At 57.1% G+C, this 16039-nt stretch overlaps 2 protein-coding genes across 2 annotated transcripts; one reads left to right on the top strand and one right to left on the bottom strand.

The window, feature by feature from the left end:
- E2F4 (E2F transcription factor 4) lies at positions 1 to 5721 on the bottom strand. Its single transcript, XM_007940243.1, has 10 exons — positions 5587 to 5721; positions 4997 to 5106; positions 4690 to 4851; positions 4335 to 4378; positions 3560 to 3621; positions 3047 to 3344; positions 2406 to 2591; positions 455 to 502; positions 214 to 258; positions 1 to 116 (listed from the first exon to the last, which is right to left on the bottom strand). Exons 1-10 carry the CDS (start codon positions 5719 to 5721, stop codon positions 1 to 3), a joined length of 1206 nt encoding a protein of 401 aa, XP_007938434.1.
- Positions 5722 to 8115: 2394 nt separating this feature from the next.
- On the top strand, positions 8116 to 12943 carry EXOC3L1 (exocyst complex component 3 like 1). The gene is made up of 13 exons (XM_042780863.1): positions 8116 to 8161; positions 8354 to 8529; positions 8608 to 8827; positions 9353 to 9965; positions 10043 to 10160; positions 10287 to 10412; positions 10509 to 10609; positions 11025 to 11135; positions 11866 to 11995; positions 12104 to 12226; positions 12303 to 12458; positions 12549 to 12673; positions 12754 to 12943. Exons 1-13 carry the CDS (start codon positions 8116 to 8118, stop codon positions 12941 to 12943), a joined length of 2235 nt encoding a protein of 744 aa, XP_042636797.1.
- Positions 12944 to 16039: the final 3096 nt, after the last annotated feature.

Here is a 16039-nt window from a genome sequence, read left to right as displayed (position 1 = left end):
TCAGAGGTTGAGAACAGGCACGTCAAAGAGGTCACAGACACCTTCACTCTCATCCAGGTTGTAGATGTAATCATGGTCTCCGGGGGGTGGAGAAAGACGGAGGAGAGGGGCAAACACTGCAGAGAGAACTAGGCTGAGGCTCCGAGCCAAGCCCCCACCCAACTGCCACCCAACCCCCTGCCCACCCTACCCTCACCATCCTGGACCACCCACCTTCTGAGGACATCAGCTCCTCCAGCAGCTCTGAGCTCATGCACTCTGGGAAGGAGGGGGGTTCAGTGACTTCCGGCTCCTACCTCTCCACCCACCAGAGCAGGAAGGGGACCCTCCCCCACCCACCAGCAGCTTTCCCCTTTGCCCCAGGTACCAAGCACAGCTCTTCAGAAGGACAAGAAAACCACAGTGGGAACCAATGAACTGTGCTGCTCAGCCCCAGGGAGGAACACAGCCCTACCTCGTGTAGGATCGAAGATTTCTGACAGCTCTTTGGGGAGTTCCAAAACTGAAAGACAAGGAGGCCGTCCCACTCCAGACCCTGCCTTCCTCAGATTCCATCCATCCACCCTGGGGCTCCACCCCACTAGGATGCAAGCCTTTTCCCCAGCCAACCCAGCACTGTCTGCTGGTCTCCCCTAAACCCAAACCAAACCCACTGCTATTCAGTGGAATACAACTCGTATGGACACTACAGAACAGAGCAGAACTGCCCCACAGGATTTCTATAAATCTTTACAGAAGCAGAATGCCTCATCTTTGAACCACCAACCTTTTGGTTAGCAGCCCAATACTTTAATCACACCACCACCAGAGTTCCTCTGCTGGACCCAAATTCCTCAGTGCTGAGCCCAGAGAACCAAAGGCATGTCACAGGTACTTGGCACAGGTAGCCTAACTCAGTGGCACTGCAGAAAGGAGCAGACCCACCCACCCCTTTCTGAGCTCCCGGGCACCCCCTGCCTGATGAGGATGTTTTGTCCCCCCCATCCACACTGAGAACCTGTGTGGTGCCTGCCAGAGCCCACACCTCAGGACAAATCACCTGCTATGGGGTCACTACTCCACCAGAAAGGTCTGATGGAAGAGGCAGATAAGAAGCAGAGGAAGCAGCTAGCGTGTTGGGGTGGGATCACAAGGACTTCACTCTGCCAGGCTTAGCAGCTCTGAGTTGACCCAGCACCAAAGGGACTGTATAAACAGGGACTGTCATGGTCAGGCTCACATTTCAGAAAGATCCCTGTGTCAGCTGTGGTAAAGAGGTGGATGCCAAAGCATCTTGGCTGGAAGTACCCAGCACCAACCCTACGGGTTGAGGGTGCAGCACAGACGGGAAGCAATGTCTGGGGAAAAACTCTTAGCTGAGGTGGGGTTGGGAGTAGAGAGAGGAAAAAGGAGATGGAACTGGAGCGACACAGGAAGGGGAGGTCCAGAGGACTGGGGCTCACAGGAGGGTGTGCAGAGAGGCAGGAAAGCAGTTTTCGAGAGAAGGTAAGTTTAGCTGAGGCCGTGTGGGAATGAAATCCTAGGAGAGGCAGCATGCAGGAGACAAGGTCACACAGAGGCCTGCAGCTCAGGTGCAAGAGCCAGACCAGAGACAGCTCTGGGTTCACCCACCCAGAGCTGGGGCTGAGGCCCTCTTGGGGATAGAATGGGCCAGGGGCCAGAAAAGTACCAATGTTTAAGGGAATGCCAGGGAGAGGTTGAAAAGGAGAAGGCAGTCAGGCAAAAGGGCTGAGAGCTAGCATCGTTAAAGCCACAGCAGCAAAAAGCACCAACACCGAGCAAGCAGGCACCTGAGCAGGACCCAAGCCGCTGGATGCATATGCCAACCCGTCGCGCACAATGCTGGTGTTGCACTGTGGGGTGAGGGGCCCAACCTTTTTCAAGGAGTCCAACTAGAGAAGACACAGGAAGTGTGAGAGGGGGACAGAGAGGAAGATCATGTCATAAAGAGAGAGACTGAGCAACACTGTGGGCTGAGAAGAATGAGTCCTGGAAGAGATAAACACTGAAGACACAGGAAGGAGAGGACACCAGGCCAATGGCATCACCTATCCCAGAAGTCTGCTGCTCCCCTTTGGCACCTGAGGGCAGGACCAAGTCTCAGCCCCTTCCCCCAGAGAGAGCTTTCCTGAGGTCTGAGTCCAGGGGGTGGCACACAGAGCTCAAGAGAGGGCCATGGGCCTTGTGCTAGCCCAGGAAGGGGACAAAAAGGGCACCAGCACTCACTCCAGCTGGCAGAGGGCTGTAGTATCAAAGACCAAGGTTAATGGGAGGTGGCTGAGGCCCTTGAGCTGGTAAGCTCTGGCTGAGGAGACAGGAGGGCTGGGTTCCAGGCCCAATTCTGTCACTGACCCAGGCCTGAGCTGAAGCTGGGCCCTCACTGGCCCCAGTGGACAGGTACTCACCACCTGTGGAGTCTGCTTTGACGGGCTCAAAGGAGGTAGAAGGGCTGGGTCCAGAGGAACTGCTATTGCTGCTGCTGTCCAGCAGGGCAGAAGACTGCAGCGGCCGGGTATCCAGTGCTGTGGGGCCCAGAGGGAGTGAGCTGAGCTCACTACTGTCTTTGCTATCAGTTCTAAGGCCACAACTCACTGCAACCACTTCCCCTCCCAGTCACACGGTGGGCGGGATGCTGTGCTAGAACCATGGCCAGGATGACCACAGGTGTGGTTCCTAAGCCCAAGGAGAGTTAGGCACTGCCAGTCACCCCACAAGAGGTAACCTGGAAACAAGTTACTGGAGACAGGTGTGAGCCCAAAAGGGGGACTCATGGATCACATAGCTGCGGTGGCCTCAGTTCAAGAGGGGCTGCCAGGGCAGTGAGCACAGGTGCAGCTGGGGGCACTGCCACTTTATGCCCTTTGAACACAGCTTGCCTGCTACAAAGGGCCTGTGCACTGCTAAACAAGGGGAGGTGAAGTGGGAGCCGAGGAAATGTCAACCCCCACAAGCTCTCATCCAGCTCCGAGTACGGCATTCCACAACACACAGCTACTGCCCCTTGGCCCCAGGAGGCAACTGTCACCAGCCACCCCTCGTGCCTCACCTGTGCTCTCAACAGCTGGGCCAGCCACCCCCTGGGCCTCAATACCGCTGGAGACAGGGGCAGGGGCGGTAGGCTGGGGACTGCTTGGGCGTGAGGCTTCCTGAGGCTGGACCAGGACAGGCCTGGGCAGAGGCGGAGGAGTAGAGACAGCAGGGGGGCCCTGAAGCAGATCTTCAGGGGGCGGTACAGGCACAGCCACAGGCGGCGAGCTCCATGCCTCCTTGTTTACCAGCAGCACCTCGATGGGCCCACTCACACTCTTCAGGTGAATCTGGTACTTCTTCTGCCCACTGAGGCCCTGGGGGGGAGGGGAGGGGGTGGAGTTGGGAGCAGTCTTGGCTCCTGCCTGACCCTGGGCCAGGGAACAGCATCCTCTCCCACCCCAAGCTGCCCGTCCTCCTAGATAACCCCAAACCCCAGGCCTCCCCCATACCTGCCCCACCCGGGACTTATCGAGCCCCACAGCCAGCACCCGCCCTCCACCAACCCTGTCTGGCTGGGCTGAGCACCCACCTCTGGGATGGGTACCTCCAGGCTGGTGCCTGACGGGGCCCGGATGGCCAGAAGGGTGTCTCCTAGAATGACAAGGGGGCTGGTCAAGGCCCATGGGCTCAGGCTCAGCTGGAATGGGGGTTGCCTGCCCTTAGAGTGAGGCAGGAGATCATGGTCTTTGAAAACTAGACAGTAGACTGCACCTATCCCCCACAGCAGCTAGGGCAGAACTAAAGAATTTCCCTTCTGAGACCCTAGGGGTAAGTCATCAGGAAATCTGTGAAGCAGAAGATCAGCAGTCACGGGCACCTCACTGCTGGAGACGGGGCAGTAATGTCATGAATCAGCTCATGGGACTGCTCCCTAGGGACCAGTATTCTGGCCAAGACTAACGTCTTCCCAGGACCAGCTTGGGGGCGTGCAGGAACGACTCCCGTATCCATGATGCAACTGAACAACACTTGGAAGCAGGCACACCTGCTCCCTGCTCGTAAGCACACCTACACACAAGCACTCAAGTCTCTCCCTCTCTCCCTCCACAGTGCCTGAGAAGCCAAGCCCAAAGGACAGCACAGATGGAGGCAGCCCCAGGATCCTGTGCCCACTCAGTATGGCTGCCCTCCACAAGGTCCCAGCAGACCCTGGAATCAGGACTTACCCATACCTGGTTCCTCTTTTGGCAGGCCCCAGGAACCCTCCTAAGAGGTGGAACTCTCTACGGACACTGAGTCTAATGCTCAGGGCTGTAGCTCAGCCCAGTCCCACCCTTGAGTCCCCCTCCCCAGGCTCTGCTCACCAGCAAAGCATCTGCAGATGTCCTCATGAGTCACGTAGGCCAAGGTGTGGCGGTTAAGGAGAATGGCTGGTGCCCTGCCTAGGGTGACAGATGGCAGCCCACAGAGAAGACCCAGCTCTTTAGCAGAAGTCCGACATACACAAAAACACTCAGAGAAAGTCGTGGGGCCTGGGTTCCACACCCGGAGGGATCAAAGGCCAAGACTTAAGGAGGAGGATCCTGAGAAGGCAGCCCCAGACCTGGGCTGCATGGCTAGTCTCCCAAGAGGGACAAAGGCCAGGGCATAACAGAGCAAACCCAGGTGGACCGGAGGGCCCCTCCCCGCTCCCCTAGAGCAGGCCCACCAGGAGGATATCAGCTGTTCTGCACGTCCTCTGTGACGTTTCGGATGCTCTGCTGCACCCACACCTTGTGCTGGTCCAGTTCTTGTTCCCGCTGCTGCAGCTCCTCGATCTCCGCCTTGAGTTCAATCAGCTTATCCGCAATCTCCCGGGTATTGCAGCCAGGCCCCACGCCCCTGAGTCCAGGGAGTGGGGCTGAGAGGGGCTGCCAGAAACTCTTGAGTCCCATGGCCTCTGCTTTCTCCTGAACCTCTCCCACACCCCACACCCCTGACACTTCTGGGTAGGAGACCTTATTGCTCTCCTAGATGCCCCACTCACTTCCACTGGATGCTGTTCTTGGACTTCTTCTCGATTAGCCCGATACCTTCCAGTACATTAGTAATGTCATAAATTCGCCGCTTCTGGCGCACAGCTAGGGTGTCAGCTGCCTGGCAGACAGAACAGAGTGCACGATGCTCAGCCCCACTCCCAAGTACACCCCAGCCATCTACCCACCTACACTCAAACTCCCTCGATGCCTGTCGGGTCAGCAGGCCCCCAGTTACGCCGTGACAGGGTCTGAGAAGGAGGCGGCTTCGGTCCCAACCCTCCACTCAGGCACCACAGCACCCCTGGACTCCCAGGCAGGAAGACGTCTGGCGAAGCTCTGAAAGCACGTTTAGATGCTCTTCTCTGCCAAGCGGAGAGGGCCACGAGGGCCAGTACCTGCAGCCCCGCGCCTGGCACATAGCTGGCGCTCAATGCCATCTATCGAATGAATGAAACGGCCCCCGGCGTCCTTTTTTTGAGAAAGCACACGGACGGTGGCTTGTTTTCTGAGAGCTCACCCGGGCCGTCCCGGAGGTTCCCGCTCTCGACCCAGGCCTGGCCCACCATCCCCTCCGTCGCCCCCTTAACCCGGGTCGCACCAGCTTGAGGTCAAGCACGCCGTCCTTGGCCTCCTGCAGAAGCGACACGAACTTGGTGGTGAGAAGTCCCAGGCTCTTCTCGTGCCTGCTTGGGGTGCCCGGGGGCGGCGGCGCCTGCGGCCCGGCCTCCGCCATCGCGCCCGCCCGCCCGCCACCTCCCCTCGCCAGGCCAGGGCAGGCCGGCGCCGCCGCCACTTCCGCTTCCGTTCCGGGTCGCCCGGCCGCCGGCGCCAGCGTCGCTGCTTCCGCTTCCGTCCTTCGCCGTTCCAGGGAACCTGGCACAATTCCTCTCTGCGAGCACCGCCGCAAAAATTGAGGGACCATCATCAAATGTCCAACCGCCGAAGAGGACGAAAACAATCCGGGGATCTCGGGCTCAGGACACCGTGGAGGAGGGATGTGGAAAAGGTCAGGGGGCGGCCCTGGCAGTACTGAAGGCGGGAGCCACCAGAACCTTACTTGCCAACCTGTTCCAACACCATTAATTCTGCCACCGCCCCTATCTTCAAGGAAGAGGCAACACTGCCTGATGAACCCAAACTTGTTCCTCCTAGAGGCTGCCCCGCCGTCTTGTGGTCACCCACTCTATTCCTGTCCCTCACTTCGTGGCCAGACAGGAAGCACTAATTACATGTAGGAGCTCTGGTAGTGTAGTGCCTAAGGCATTTGACTGCTAACCGGAAGGCTGGCGGTTCAAACCCACCAGCCACTCATTGAAAGGAAGGTTGGGCAATCTACTTCCATAGTGATACCACCTTGGAAACCCAAGGAGGGGTCACTATGAGTCAGATATGACTCTACGGCAATGGGTTTGGTTTTGGTTTGGTTTTGTCTACTCCAATCCATCCCTACTCTGCACCCAGTTTCATCTCTCTCTTACCCCCACACTGTGGAACTCAAATGTCCAGTTACTACCACTGGATTGTAACCACTTAAAAGCCGGTGCATACATGTTTACCTATGGAAAGCATTTGGAGCAGTTCCTGACATGTAGGAAGGATTCTGTGTTTGATGGCACCTTGCATTATTGTTAACACTATTTATTAGGAGCTCAGGAGCTCTGGTGGCCTAGTGCCTAAAGTATTAGACTCCTAACCAGAAGGCTGGTGGTTCAAACCCACCAGCCACTCCTCAGCAGGAAGATTGAACAATCTACTTCTATAGTGATACCACCTCGGAAGCCCAAGGAGGGGTCACTATGAGTCGGATCTGACTTGTGGGCAGTGAGTTTGTTTTTTTTTTTGGTTTGTTATTTATTATTATTGTTTAAATCAAGGTCTCTGGGAAACAGACTCTGAGACAGGGATTTGCCTGCAGGTAGTGTTTTGGGGGGAGTGTTTTGTAAGGGAGTGAGACCAGCAGAAATGGGCAGGGGGAGGAGGTAAAAATAAAGATGCCTCAGCCCATCCTTCTAGAAGCTCTGAAGCTGGAGGTCATTCAAAAATGTTCCAAATTCAGGCAAAGGGACCAGGCCCTTGTACCACAACATTGACCGCAAGACTCAGCTGTGAACCCTGAGCAGACTGCACTCCTGGCAGCTAGGGGAAGGGCAATCTACTGTGGCATCCATGACATCACTCGTTCCCTGGAGTCCCCTCCATGGTTCTCCACCATCCTCACCATAGGACTCCAGTTCAGCACCGCTTTCAAGGCCTTTCACTCTCCCTCTCGCCATCACCCCCTCTTCACCCTGATCACAACAGCCCATCTGTGGCCTTTTGATCCTCTCCAGAGGTACACACCCTCTTTTTGAGAAACCCGCCAACACACTTTTCATACTGTGCCATGTCTGTATCTATATCTCTGCACACCCCGCCCTCACTTTAGGCAGGACCCAGTCCAGTGTGTGTCCAGGACACTAGGAGTTATCTCCGTGGGCTGGTCAGGCCTCTGTGGCCACATGGAGTACACCCATCCCCCAAGCCCTCAGGGAAGTGGCACTCAGCACTCCCCACCCCATCTCAAATTCGGATGTTCTTTCCTGTTGGGAATAAAGAGCTAAAGACTGGCTTCCTTCCTTTCTGCCTGTGGCTTGGGTGGAGGGGAGGGAGTGGCCTCACAGAAGGAGGGGGTTCCTGGGCTGGGAGGGGGAAATGAGGTTTTCGTGGCGAGAGGTCCGCTGTGTGCCCAGGAGGGGGCTGGAGGCCCTGTGAGTGAGTGGAGGGAAGGACGTGCTCTGCCACCTGCTCTGCCACTGGGCTGGGGGAGAGGGCCATCTTCAAGGCCAAGGCTGTCTGCGGAGGAGGGAGAACAGCACTTGGTGAGTTCCACACCAAACCGACCTCTGCAACTCAGAGCAGGAGCAGGGCCCAGCGGAGGCATATGCCTACCTTACAGGGAACAACTGAGGCCCATGGGTGAAGGCCTCCCAGGTACCTCCCCCATCACACTGGCCCTCTTCTCCTTTCCTGAGGGAGGTGGGCACAAACCTCCCTCCTTCTCAGAGGGGCCTGAGCATCCACTTTGCCTGCTCTGACCCAGCTCCTCAGCCCAACTCCCACCTTAACTTTGTACCCTCCAGGACCTGCCATGAACCCAGTATCCAAGGACGAAATGGAGCCTGCACGTTCCCCTGGTAGGAGGCCTGCTGGGTGGGCTGGAGGCAGGTGATGGCTGGGAGGGTGGGAATGGTGGGGTCAGTTCTGTAAGGCAAACCTGACTGGAGCTCAGTAGGGCAGTGAGAGGGGTGGACGGACAAAGGAAAGGAGGTGGCAGCTTCCTACAGGGCCCTGCCTGACTGACTGAAGCTGATGCTGCTGCCTCCAAGGCTCTTCCTGTCCTGGGCTTGAGTGGCCGGAGCAGGAGCGGGCGGAACGGCTAGCCCGGGGTGCAGCGTTAAAGTGGGCCTCCGGTGTCTTCTACCGGCCGGAGCAGCTGGCCAGGCTGGGCCAGTACCGCAGCCGTGAGCTGCAGCGCACCTCCTCCTTGGAAGCCCGCATCAAGGTGGGCATTGAGCAGGGGCTGGAAAGCTGGGGGTGAGCTGTGGCCAGTCAGGCCTTATAGGATGCCTCTCGCACACAGTCGGTGGTGCAGTCATACCTGGAGGGCGTGCAGACTGGTGTGTGGCAGCTTGCCCGGGCCCTTGAGACTGTGCAGGGGATTCGGGAAGCCTTGGGCCAGGCCCACGGGTTGCTCCAGGCCATGGCCGAGGCTGCACAGACCCTAGAGCCCCTGCAGGAGCAGGTTGTCCAACACAAGCAACTGCAGGCCCTGTCTCAGCTTTTGCCCCGGCTTCAAGCAGGTGAGTATGCAGGCGTCCCACACCTCAGCCCTCCAGCAGTCAGTCAACAAACATCACTGATCACTGTGTAAGGACTGCATGGAGGGACACACCTGAGGCCTTCCAGAGAGCACCTCAGGCTTCAAATGGCATATGAAGGCTGACGCAAAGTCATTTATTCTGGGGTTCCCCAGTATAGAATGTCTGAATCAGGACTGACACCTGGTCAAGTTACTCTGGCCACCTTGGTTGTTAGTACGTTGAAATGTTTTCCTAACAGGCTGAGTGAGTAACATGGCTCCCCAGTTCCCTCTGACTTGCCTCTGGGACTCCTGACTTCCTCATGTTCCACCTGCTCAAAGGGTGATGCTTGGCCCATCAGCCTTTGAGGACCTCACCTTTGTTCTGTCAGATTGGCCAGTGCACTACTGTATGGTTATTAACTGTCTTACACGTCACCCCACGCTCAGGCCTCAGCGTTCACCACTGGACCCACTGCACAGGTGGGAAGGCTGAGGCCCGAGCCTGTCCCTTCTTCTTCCCTAGTGCCAGCTGCAGTGGCCCACACGAAGGCTTTGATTGATGCCCAGCAGCTCCTGGAGGCATACGTGAGCCTGCGGGAGTTGGAACAGCTACGAGAGGACACATGGGTACCCCTGGGGGGCCTGGAGTTGCCAGTCTTCGAGGGCCTGGGCCCTCTGACCGAAGCACTGGGCTGTGCTGTGGAGGTGGCTGCGGGAGCTGCAGGGCAGCTGGCACGGGAGGACCCAGCCCTGCTGGTGGCTGCTGTGCGTGTGGCCGAGGTAGAAGCTGGGCGCACAACCCCCCTTGGGCAACCCCCCCGGGACTGGCGGCAGCGCTTTCTGCAGGCGCTACAGGAGGGACTGGAGCGGGTCCATTTTGGGACATCACTGCTGCCTGTGCCAGGGGCCCTAGCGGAGTGGCTCGAAACTCTGCGGGTAGCACTGCCAGCTGAGTTGGTCACAGCCGAGGCACTGATAGCGCCCTGCTGCCCACCACACTACAAAGTGGTCCAGCTGTGGGCCCGCACTCTCCATGGTGGTCTGCGCCGCAGCCTACAGCAACTCCTCATGGAGCCTGAGCTGGGAGCTGCCGATGCCTTCAGCCTGCTGCACTGGGCACAGCATGTGTACCTGGGGTCAGTGCCCTGGGAACAGGGGGCAGTGGGTGGATTGGAAGCTAGGGCTCCATGTCACTCCTGCCACCCATCTCCAGGCCAGAAATGATGGGGAGCTTGGAACTGGGGCCTGAGGCTGATGTGTCCCAGCTGGAGCCCCTGCTGACCCTGGAGAATGTCGAACATCTGGAGACAATGTTTGTGACCAAAGTCCAGGTGAGCGGTCGGGCACAGCAACTCAGCCCATCAGCTATAGGCTTTTGTGTGCAGTCTCTCACTGGTCACATGTCTACCTGTCCCTGTGCCCCACTACATCCTGCTGCCCTTCACCCTTTCCCTCAGGCGAATGTGGCCCAGTGGCTGCAGAAGGCATTGGATGGGGAGGTAGCTGAATGGGGCTTGGAAAAGGAGCCAGACACAGACCCATCTGGCTTCTACCACTCACCAATGCCAGCCATTGTGCTGCAGGTCAGTAGGAGGTGGCCAGGCAGGTGGGCAACCCCAGGGGAAAGGGGAAGGGACAGAGCTGGGGCTGTGCTGACGGCTGCCCATCCCTGCCCGTAGATCCTGAATGAGAATATCCGTGTGACCAGCCTGGTCGGGGAGTCACTGCAGCGGCGGGTGCATGGCATGGCATTGTTCGAGCTGGGCGCGTTCTTGAGGAGGTCTGCCAAGACACTGACCCATGCCCAACACCCAGCCCTGCTCCCAGGGCACCCTAAGGGACTCTGAGTGAATAAGGCACCCCACTGGGAAAGGGCTCCTTCAGACTGGGCCTTGGTATTGTGGAGGTGGGGCAGGATGACCAGGAACTAAGGTTGTGGGAGGAGTCCTTGGGTCCCTAGGTGGCATTAATGATTAAGCACTCATCTACTAGCCAAAAGATTGGCAGTTCAAACCTAACCAGAGACACTTTGGAAGACGGGCCTGGCAGTCTGCTTCCAAAAGGTCCCAGCCTCAAACCATGTGGAGCAGTTCTGTTGTGCGCACATGAGGTCGCCCACAGAATCAACTCTGTGGCAACTAATAATAGGGTTGGGGGGCATCAGAATGACAACGGCACCCCTCTGCCCACTGCAGCTTCAGTGATGCTCTGATCCGATTCTCCCGAGACCACCTCAGGGGCGAAGCAATAGCCCCTAAGTACGTGCCCTACCTTCTGGCCACACTCAACCACCACACAGCACTCAGGTACAAGGTGGACATGGACTTCATCTTTACTAGCCCTGACTGAGCACCTATCATGTATGTAACCAGCCCATGCTAGGCCATTAGGGACTTTGAACTCACAGAGCTCCAGGTTCCAATCCTAGTTCTGCTAATTACTATCTGTATGACCTTGCCCATGTTACCTAATCTCTCTGAATCTCCCTTTTCCCATTAGTATTATGTGGGTATAATGAGATATTCCAAGGATCACATGAGATAACATGTAAAGTACCTACCAGAGTGCCTGGCAGAGAGTAGTGCAGTTATTCATTCAACAGATATTTATCGAGGCTCTGTGCCAGATAATGTTTAGGGTTACAGCTGTGAACAAAACAGAAAAGTTCCCTTCCTCTATGGGTCTTATGTTCTGGGACAGGGGGAGAGGACAGAGGAGGACAAACAAATTAATGATGATTTTTACTCATTCCTGACTGGGATTAACTCTCTCCCCTGACGTATGAGCAAACAGGAACCTAAAGGCATGACTTGCTCAAGGTCACACCGCGCAATAGAGATAGGTTTGGCCGGGCTGTGGTCCTTGTGGCTCTCCAACCCACCGCTCCCAGGCTCAGACCTTCAGAAATTAAGGAGCAGCCCCTCACGTCCCCTGCCGCCACACACATACGCCACTAGGTGGCGCCCGGGTAGCTGGACCTCTAAAGGCCCTGAGGGCCTTGGCCTTGGTCCTGAAGCCACATTTTGGTCTACCTAGGTCGTCCGTGTCTGTCCTGCAGTTCGACGGGGTGGCTTCAGTGGCCTTGGCTCGGGTGGAAGCCGCGCTGGACGAGTTGCAGAGGAGGATTTGCCGACTTGTGCTGGAAGCGCTGCTGGCAGAGCTTCAGGTGAACTTCGGGTAGGGATGGGAGGTAGACAGACAGCGGATGTGTGGAGGCCTCTGCCGGAAACGCCGGGTCTAGGTTATTCCCAGCGCTACCTCTGCCCTTCTCCAGCCCCTCTTCGCGGCTCTGCCCTCTCGCCAGTGGCTGTCAAGCCCAGAGCTGCTGGATGGTGTGTGTGAGCGGACGGCAAGCTTATGCCGGGACTTCCGGCGCGTGCGGAGCCCCGCAGTCCAGGTGCATTGGGGAGGAGGGCAGGGAGAGACGCCAGTGGCAAAGGTGATGTGGACCCAACTGATCGCCCTCCCCACAGCTTCTGCTGGCTGAGGTGGAACGCACGGTGGTGCTGCAGTACCTGCGGGCTCTGATGCAGGGCCGTTTAGTGTGTCGTGGTGCCGAGGAGCGGGCCCAGGCCGCAGAGCGCCTGAGGCATGATGCCACCCAGCTCCGGGACCTCTTCGTCAGTTTGGTAAGAACTCTGCGGAGGGACAGATGGACGCGGTATCAGTGGTGGGGTGGTGGCCGACAGCCGGCTCGAGACCCTACTCCACGTGAGCAGGGCCTGGAAGAGAGCGCGCAGTGCGTGCCAGTGCTGCTCGCCCTGCGGGAGCTGCTGAATCTCCGAGACCCTACGCTGCTTGGCCTCGAGGTGGCGGGCTTGCGGCAACAATTCCCCGACGTGAGGTGAGAAGACTCTAGGCGCGGAGGAGGGGCAGCCCGGCAGGGGTGGGGCGGGGCTGACGCACCTCCTTGGTGCCCTGCAGCGAGGACCACGTCTCTGCCCTCCTGGACCTGCGCGGGGACGTGTCCCGGGAGCAGCGCCTGGCCGCCCTCAGCTCCCTGCAGGCTGGCCCGCCGCCTTCGCCCCCAGCTGGTCGCCGAGCACTCTTCAGCCTTGTGCCTGCGCCTACACCCGCGCCGTCCTCCTGCCTTCCCTCGGGGCCCTGTTCCTGACACCCGGCTGCCCGCAGAATAAAGCCACGACCTCTGGGTGCCTGCATCTGTGTGTGTGTTGGGAAAGAGGGGGTAGTGAAATAAAAGTGTCCGCAAAGGTCAGGGGTCATGCACAGTACGGATGGTGTACAGAATGCGATCCCACCTCTCCAGGCGCGGCCGGGTCTGCACCTATGTATCCACCTGGGGCAAAGTCTGGCTGCAACGATTCTGGCGGCCAGGTCGCCCCGGAAGCCCTGAAACCCTCCTGGCTTTCGCGGAGAAGGCGGGCCTAAGACGAGTCCCCGCCCACGGGTGTGACCCGGTGAAGGACCCCGCCCCCCGCAGTGGTCTCGGGCTCGAGATTGACGCGAACCCGCGCGCTAGCCTGTGAGCGTGCGCGCGCCCGAGTGGTGCGTCACCGGTGTCAGCTCCCGCGGGCTGGACGGAAGGGGATCTGTGCTGCGGAACGGGAACGGCGACGAAGAGTAAAGGGCCGAACAGGTTGGGACGCGGCACGCGGACGGGACCCCCGGGAGGCTGAGACGGCCCGCGACGCGATCCCTTATCTACTAAGGAATCCCCTCCATTGTCCTCCAGCCCCGCCCCATGTTGGGCACGCCTTTCACCGCTTATTGGCTGCAGGTCACGCCCCTCCTCTATCTCTCCGTCCCCATTGGTCCTTCTCCTCTCCCGGTCTCTTATTAGCGCAGACCACACCCTCTCATTTATTATCAGACCCCGCCTTCAGTAGTCAGGGGCTCCTCCCCCCATCCATTCGTTCATTCATCTGCATCCAGTGCTGGGTGCTTGAGACTTAGAGCCAAATGAGACCCGTTACTGCCCTGGGGAATTCAAGGGATGGTGGTGGTGATGGGGGGGAGACACAGACCTAGGCTCCGACAGTGACAGCCTAGGGCAGTAGATAAACCGCCTAGGCATTGGGGAGCCTTTGTATGTTGGGAAGCCTTCCCAGAAGAGGTGAGGCCTGAACCAAGCCTTGAAAGATGGTTAGGAGTTTGCTCCCGGGAGACATTGGGAGGGCATTCCTGGCGGAAGGACCTGACACATGAAAGAAACCGGAGAATTCTGGTAATTGAGAGCAGGTAGGTTGAATGAAAGAAGAGAACGAGAGGATTGGCCCAAGTAGAGGCTCGGGGACCAGTGAGGAATCTAGGAAAGAGCCATGAATAGGGTACCCTCCTTACTCTCATGAGTTCACAGGCTAAGGGGATGCCAGTGAAGCCTGAGCCTTGAAACTAGGCACTTTCCAAGGAGGAAGATCAAGTCTAGATAGGGAAACAAAATGCAGAGAAGAAATTATTCCAGTTCTGAGGAGAAGGGCTCTTGGGTTCACTCATTTATTGAGCAACTACTCTAGGTCAGGCTCTGTTCTGGGTTCTGAAGACACTCAAGAGGAAGCAGATAACTAACAAACACTTCAGCTTCAGATGGTGATAACTACTGTGGAGAACAATATGGCAAGGAAGGGGAGGTTGTGGAGTTGGGAAAGGAGGTTTACTATTTTATAGGCTTTTCCAATAACTTGTTGTGTGCAGATCTGAGGGAAGTGTGGGAGGGACTGATGCACTTGGGGGAAAACATTTAAAGGAGGAGACACGCTTAGTTTGAGATGCCCATTACACATTCAAGTACAGATGTTGAACTGAGAACTGGCGGCACTGGTCTGAAGTTTTTGAACAAAGCTTGCATGATATATTAAACCATGAGAGTAGATGGGATCACTTGCGGGGGCAGGGGGGAGGTGTTGTATACCATTGAGTTGATTTTGACTCAGAATTACCCTGGAGAACAGAGTAGCATGGCCCCAAAAGGTTTCCTAGTCATAGTCTTTACAGGAGCATATTCCCTGGTCTTCTCCTGTAGAGCTGGTGGTGGCTTCAAACTGCTGACCTTTCAGTTAGCAGCTGAACACTTAACCCATTGGGTTACCAGGGCTCCTTTGTCATGTAGGTGTAGGCGTGCAACTGGTGAGAAGAGAAAAGGTTCTGTAGACAAGCCCTGAGGCATTACAGTATTAAGAGTTTGGGAAGTAGGAATGAATCAGCAAGGGAAACCACGAAGAACAGCCAGTGAGGAAGGAGGAAGACCAAGTGAGACTGCTCAGGATGTCAAGTGCAGAGAGTGTTTCCAGGAGGGCATGATTAACTGTGTCAAGTGCTTCTGATCAATACGAAGATCACTGGTCCTTTATCAGAGCAAGTTTGATTGGGGGGGAGGTGCAAAAACTTAAGTGAAGTGAATTTAAGCAAGAACAGGAAACAGTGTAGATGACTCTTGAGGAGCAGCTGGAGGGAGAAGAGAAGCCGTGGGGCAGAAGGTGGAGGAGTAGAAGATCAAGCGGGGGTATTGTTTTGTTTTTTGTAATGGAGAAATAACAGCATGTGTTTATGCTGATGGACATAATTCAACAGAGAGGCAGAAATTGATGATGTGGGAGAGAGGAGAAATACTGGAATAGTGTCCCTGAGCAGGCAGGGGGTTGGCTCGGAGGCTGGAGAGACAATGGACTGAGCCCTGGTACAGAATCGGGGTGAGTGCCCCATCAGTAGTCGTGGATGACTGCTGGGAAAATGCTTCAGAGGGGAGAGAAGCAGATGCTAGGAGGGCAGACTAGGGATCAGCTTGGGCTTGCTGAAGTTTTTCTGCCCCTCAAAAGTGGCTTTAATTTGGATTTAAAGAGATGGCCTTAAGGAGAGAGGACATTCCAGATGTAGGGGCTGGCCTAAGCAAAGGCCAGATGGGCTTGGAGAAGGTAAGAGGAGCCAGATGGGTGGGGAGAGGCGCCCCGAGGCTGAGAAGAAGCCACAGGCAGAAAAAAGACAGCCCCTGAGACCCTTCACCACCCGCGCAGCTGGGGCTGCCTGCACTGTACCAGCTCCCAGACTGGGTGGGCAATGAGCGCAGGGATTAGAGTCATGAATAGGGTACCCTCCTTACTCTCATGAGTTCACAGGCTAAGGGGATGCCAGTAACCACCATCTGGGTTGGTACAAGCAGCCCAGCCTACTTACATGAGCCTGCCAGAAGGAAGCAATGCTGGGGTGGGTATTGGGGAGCAGGCACCCAGGGCCCTGGCAGCAGGCCCTAGGCTCA

The sequence above is a fragment of the Orycteropus afer genome, unplaced genomic scaffold (genome assembly GCF_000298275.1).
Source record: "Orycteropus afer afer isolate SDZICR_OR568_19922 unplaced genomic scaffold, OryAfe1.0 scaffold00067, whole genome shotgun sequence".
Lineage (NCBI taxonomy): Eukaryota > Metazoa > Chordata > Mammalia > Tubulidentata > Orycteropodidae > Orycteropus > Orycteropus afer.
Note: the sequence above shows the minus strand (reverse complement) of the source record. Positions and strands in the feature narration are given on the sequence as shown.

What these genes read in the sequence shown, in the direction of transcription:
- E2F4 (XM_007940243.1), bottom strand. Translation starts at nt 5,721, where the DNA reads ATGGCGGAGGCCGGGCCGCAGGCGCCGCCGCCCCCGGGCACCCCAAGC. An exon ending in AATCTTCGATCCTACACGAG is followed by an intron (nt 259 to 454) that starts GTAGGGCTGTGT and finishes CCTCCTTCCCAG; the next exon opens with AGTGCATGAGCTCAGAGCTG. An exon ending in GGAGCTGATGTCCTCAGAAG is followed by an intron (nt 117 to 213) that starts GTGGGTGGTCCA and finishes TTCTCTCTGCAG; the next exon opens with TGTTTGCCCCTCTCCTCCGT.
- EXOC3L1 (XM_042780863.1), top strand. Translation starts at nt 8,116, where the DNA reads ATGAACCCAGTATCCAAGGACGAAATGGAGCCTGCACGTTCCCCTG. An exon ending in CGCTGCTGGCAGAGCTTCAG is followed by an intron (nt 11,996 to 12,103) that starts GTGAACTTCGGG and finishes GCCCTTCTCCAG; the next exon opens with CCCCTCTTCGCGGCTCTGCC. An exon ending in TGCGGAGCCCCGCAGTCCAG is followed by an intron (nt 12,227 to 12,302) that starts GTGCATTGGGGA and finishes CCCTCCCCACAG; the next exon opens with CTTCTGCTGGCTGAGGTGGA.